This window comes from Physeter macrocephalus, chromosome 11, assembly GCF_002837175.3.
Source record: "Physeter macrocephalus isolate SW-GA chromosome 11, ASM283717v5, whole genome shotgun sequence".
NCBI classification, from domain to species: Eukaryota; Metazoa; Chordata; class Mammalia; order Artiodactyla; family Physeteridae; genus Physeter; species Physeter macrocephalus.
The window spans coordinates 39,819,612-39,825,313 of record NC_041224.1 but is presented as its reverse complement, the minus strand read 5'-3'; the positions used below and the strand labels follow the sequence as shown (position 1 = coordinate 39,825,313).

The window sequence follows — 5,702 nt, the reverse complement described above, 5'->3', positions numbered from 1 at the left end:
CGGAGGGAGGCCCGCATACCACAAAAAAAAAAAAAAAAAAAAAAAAAAGAAGAGTAGTGGTCAAACCCTGAACTTGATTTAATTACATACATGCTGAACTGTTTAGAAGTGAAGTGCAGTGGTGCCTGAAACTTATTTGGAAATGTATTCAAAAAATAAGACGGATGCATGGGTGGATGGATAGAGGGGTGGATGGTCATGTGAGAAGGCAAATGAAGTGTTACTTGTGGAAGCTAGATAGTGGGTATGTGCTTGTTGACTACAGTTCTTTCCACCTTCCTGTATGTTTGAACGTTTTTAATAATAAGATTTTGGAAAAGATACAACTGAAAGCAAGCTAAAGAGTCGATAATGTGGGGGCCATAATGGTGATGGTTCTGAAAACTTTGCAGGAACTGAGAACCCTAACCCCAAGTGGAAACATCAGCCGGGAATCAGTCTGTATGTACCTCAGGATCACTATTGTTATTTTTCAGCCACATGCTAAGAACTCAAGCTTTAGAATGAAACAAACCTGCCCTGGGTTCAAATCTCAGTTCTGCCACTCACCATTTGGATAAGCTCCCCAGGCCTCATTTTTGCTTACCTGTACGATAAAGACAAGGCATCGGCCTCATAGGGTTGTGGGGGGAAGATGCAGTGAGTCAGTGCCCATCAGGGTCCTAAATCAGCGCCTGGTGCTGAAAGCGCCCAGGTGGAGGGAGGTGCCAGTATTTGCAGAGAGATTTCCAGGAGGCACCCTCGGGGGTTGGCCACCAGATGTGGGGACCAGAGAGAACCGGCTGACACACGGAGAGAGGGCTGTTGAGACCTGGCCTCACCAGCAAAATCTCTTTTCCCCTGAGCTAACAAGTCACCAGGATGGTTTTTTTAAAGATTCTGCAAGGAAAACAGACTGGATGGAAGGATGCTTACAAAGCTCACAGTGACAAAGTTAAGCTCGTAAGATTTGAGACAGTTCTCTTTTCTCATCCTTATTCTTCGGCATGCTGTTCTCTTTACCTAGAGCTTGCTTCCCTACCTCTGCACCTGACCTCACTCCCACACACCTGCACACAGCTCAAAGGACACCTCCTCAGGGAGGCCCGCCCTGCCCACTAGACTAGGCCGGTTCCCTGGTTAGAGCCTCTCATTGCAACGAACCCTCTTTGGTCTGTCATACAGAGTGAAGTCAGTCAGAAAGAGAAAAACAAATATTGTAAATTAACGCATATGTGTGTGGAATCTAGAAAAAATGGTGCAGATGAACTTATCTGCAAAGCAGAAATAGAGACACAGACGTAGAGAACAAACATATGGACACCAAGGGGGGAAAGTGGGGGTGGGATGGATTGGGAGATTGGGACTGACATATATACGCTACTATGTATAAAATAGATAACTAAGGAGAACCTATTGTATAGCACAGGGATCTCTACTCAGTGCTCTGTGGTGACCTAAATGGGAAGGAAATCCACAAAAGAGGGAATATGTGTATATGTGTGGCTGATTCACTTTGCTGTACAGCAGAAACTAACACAACATTGTAAAGCAACTATTCTCCAAAAAGAAAAAAAAACTAACCCTCGTGTCATTATATTGATGTTTGTATGATTGTTTATCTCAAGTCTCCCATCAGATCATCAGAGCCCAGCACGATGCCTGAAGCACAGACTGCTCTAAATAAATAATCTGTTGAGAATGAATTCCAAGTGTTTGAGAAAGTGACTTCACTCTTTGTAGATTGAAAAATAAATAGAAAATTGGTGGTGGGGTGGGAAAGGCAATAAAATAAAGCCAGCTACATCCATGCCTGTCCCAGGCAACATTATATACCTCTTTACCATTAAAGATGGATGGCAGCGTCCAATGTGGTTTTACTTTGTTTTGGGGAGAGGAGCGGGGGTGAGGCGGGAGAAAGCATACAGCAGAATTCTCCTCAAACCCCACCCCCTGCCCTCCAGCCCTACACAGACCCTCCCTCTGCATCTCACAGGCCCGGCCCCTCCCTGCTGACAGCTGGCCATGGGGACTCACAAGGGCCCCCAGGTATCTTGATTCCATTTTCTGCCGAAAGGAACGGAGGCACCTGTGGAGGAGATCACGTGACCCGACTATTGCTGGGGGTACAACCAACCACCCTGTCACATGCTCAGAATCTGCACGTGGGGAAAGGCAGCGCTGGAAGGGTTCTTAGAGACCGTCTCTCCTTAACCACCTTACAGACGGTGACAGTGAGTCCTGGATACGGGAAGGGGCTTATCCAAGGTCAGAATACTGTGTAAGAATGTAACTGAACAGGTGTCCGTGCAGTGAACCCCCAACCTTCCAGCTGCTGAACTCAGAGGAAAGAAGGGACTTGATCACCGTCAAGGAGTGATGCTGTGGGTTGTTGCCCCAGGACTGAGTACTCATTCCCACAGCTGGCACACAGGTTGCCTGGGACAGCTCAGAGAGGAACCTCTCTCCAGGACTTACCCTCAGCTGAAGGCAGCGGCCTCTCCCCAGGGCAGCCCACATGCAGTGATGGGTCATTGCAAGGGTACCAAGCCCCATGGGATCGGCTGGATTGGCTGAGGCTTGTGTTGGAGCAGGATCACAGCCCAGCTCCTCCCTTTGTCCAGTTCTGCTTCCCTCACCCCTCCCAGGTGCCCAGGGACACTCTCCAGTGAACTTCCCACACACACCAGGGAAACCCAACCAAAGATGGTGATGCAGCCAGGGACAGGAAGTGGCAGGACCCCATGGAAACAAAAATGAATAAAATGGTTTCAGCAAACATCAAGCACCTACTAAATACCAGGTCAAGTCCAGTCCTCAAAGATTCCCCAGTGTAAGAAAATGCATCCTGTACTTTATCTCTGAAGCTTGGCCCACCTTCTGCAAGAGAGGAAGGCCATGGCCACTTGGGACCCTCGAGAACTCCTTCTTTCATCCCCAAGGGCTGGGTGCTCTGTGAGGGTTCCTGTGTCACGTTTTATGACCCCTGTTTTGCAGAGGAGGAAACTGAGCCATAGCGAGGTTAAATACCTTTCCCCACACCAACTAGCCTGTTCATCTCAGAGCCAAGATTCCATCCCCGGTAGCCAGACCCCACAGCCCGGGTTCTTGGCCCCTGTGCTCCACTGCCTTTCTTCCGAATTCAGAGAATTCATTCACAGAACCTAACCGGATGGATCCCAGGGTTCTAGCCATCTCTATCATATCTTCCTGGAGCAGAAAAAGTCAGAATGTGCCTTTGACTTGCCTTGCTCTCCTTTTTAAAGAAAACCACGTGTTTCTTCTCTTATGCCAAAGTTACGACAGAGCTGAAGTTTTGCCAAGTGTTGACTTTAAAAGCTGGGCTGAGGGGTTAAAAGCCTTTTCCCTGATGCCTGTTTGTTTATGCTTCTGGAGCAAAAGAAGGAGGTTGTCATAAGAAATGATCCGATCCACGGGGCTGTACCTGCAGCAAGGCGGGGAGTCTGGCCAGGGTACCTGGCGCCCCTCCCAGGGCTCAGATCCATGAGGCTCAGGGGGCCCCCTGCTCCGGAGACCTGCTCCCCGGTCTCCCCCGGGTGCTGAGCAGCTCTCCCTTCTGTTTTGCCTCCTGCTAGAAGCGGAGCCCAGCCATGGGGGCCCTGACAGCTTTGGGCATTTAGATATTGATATCCCTACCCCTGAGCATTGCCAGGACCACTCACAGAGGAAGAATGGGCAGATAGAAAGCAGCTGCCCTGGCCAGGGCTCACCCTCATCCCCCTTGGGGGTCCTGTGATACACCCACCTCTCACCCCTCCGCCAAGCAGCCTAGTAAGCGTTCAGCCAGCCTCTGTGAGGACAACGCAGACAGACTGGGAGGGTCTGTGTCCCGCTGCACCACACACGTGCACACTCACCACACCACACGGCATAACCAAAATTATGCTTCCCTAGGTTTCCACCCCTCGGAGAGGGTGACCAAAAAAAAAAGTCAAACCCTCCATCCCCACCTCCCCGTGAAGCCCCTGAGAAGCAGCCTCACTCACCATTCTCCCTCCCAGGGAAGAGTCTCTTCTGCAAACTCATGACGGGGGCTCCAGGGATGAGGCAGCGCTGTGACCGGTCCCTTCTGAGTATAATTGATTCACTTTGTTATAAAGCAGAAACTAACACACGATTGTAAAGCGATTATACTCCAATAAAGATGTTTAAAAAAAAAAAAGAAGAAGAAGAAGTCGCCGGGGATCAACGGCGGCTTCTAGGGCTGGGAGTATTTGAATGGGAGTTAAAATTACAAAGTAACTCCTCGTTAGAACTGTTTTTCCTCGGCAGGGAGGGAGGGAAAAAAATCCCTTTCCCTCTGCCAGCAAATCTTGAACATCTCAAAACGGTCGCTTCCAACTCCTGCCCTCCTTGCGAAGCAAATGTGTAGAAGGCGATGTTATTTCACTGAATCAAGCCCTCAGATCGTAAGCCTTTTCCGGTACCACAAACAGAAATGTAAAACCTCAAACTTTCCCTTGGCCTCGGAGCCTGTCGTGAGCGGGCAGAACACAACGCTTTCAGAGATCGAACGTATGGGAAATGTGCTAAAGTTGTTAGATCATCCCAAGCCCTCAACGCGGCATTCCCCGCCCCCACATCTTTTTTTCTTTTTAATGGGTTCTGGTGTGTTTATGTAATTGCGAAGGACAAACACAACACCTCCAGTCCTTTTGCCCAAAGTCGAAGTGATTCATTTTCTCCTTTACACACGCCGCACACAAACACAGTGCCTGTTTAATCCAAGTGAAAACGCCTTTCATAAAATCTGCAAAGGGCTGGGGCAGAGAGAGGCATGGTGAATGCAGCCTGTGTCCTGAGAAGGGCAGTTGGGCTTGGGGGAAGGTGGAGGCTGACTCTAATCAAGACAAACAGAAGACGCTCTGACTCCCGCCCATGTCGGGACAAGGAGGGATGAAAGAAAAGTGGGCTCAAGCCCTGGGTAAGTGGGCTGTAAAACGGTTGCAGCCTGCTCTACCCAACTTCCCCTTGCTAGCCTTCCCATACCAGGGGGATTTATTTTTAGACTTGGACAAGATGTACTATTATTTTAAAAGACCAGTTTGATTGCTGGGTTAAATAAATCCTTGGATTTCCCCCACCAAAAAGACCAAAAGAATATACAATAAGTGGGCAAAGACTCAGGGCTGCAAGCTGCAGAAGAATGTGACGGTTTTCAGGACGCAGCAATGTGAGAGCAGACTGAAGGAAAAGGCTGCTCTGTTTGACAGAGAGGGAAAAAGTCACCAGGGAGGCAAGTGTGACAGAGCCTGGTCCAGTTCCTGGGTTACCTGTCCCCTGCCAAGTGGCCCAGGTCTTCCAGGGATGGGCCCCTGCCATGGCTGCCTCTGGCCCCTCGACCAATGTCACTCTCACCATTCATAGTCTCGAATCACCGTCACTTGATCAAAGCACCTCCAGGTCACTGTGACCACTCTACCCCTCCCCCACCTCCTCACCCCTCACATCCCTTAAATAATCATTTCTCAGGGCAGTGCTGCAGGGTGCCAGAAAAACCTCTGCTATCAGCACCTGGAGTCAGAACAGCTCCCCGAGAGTCATCCTTACCCCAGGATGAGGCTTGGGATCCAGAGCTGGCACTTCTCTGCTGCTTGCTCTACTTTGCTCTGAATAACCACCTAACTGCCTAGGTCATGAACCTGCAGGATGCTGCAGCTATACTATGCATGCAGAACTATGAGGGCCAGAAACGGGCCTTG

The 5,702-nt window shown here is 49.6% G+C and overlaps 1 protein-coding gene across 3 annotated transcripts in view; it reads right to left on the bottom strand.

The window, feature by feature from the left end:
* The window catches only part of IL16 (interleukin 16), a 112,367-nt gene extending 107,852 nt beyond the window's left edge, over positions 1 to 4,515 (bottom strand). For all 3 annotated transcript variants that reach the window (XM_028495027.2, XM_007115195.4, XM_055087893.1), the window contains exon 1: positions 3,987 to 4,515. In XM_028495027.2, coding sequence (XP_028350828.1) covers positions 3,987 to 4,026 — 40 coding nt within the window. In that variant the 5' untranslated portion in view covers positions 4,027 to 4,515. The remainder of the gene's footprint in view (positions 1 to 3,986) is intronic.
* Between the last annotated feature and the right edge of the window lie 1,187 nt (positions 4,516 to 5,702).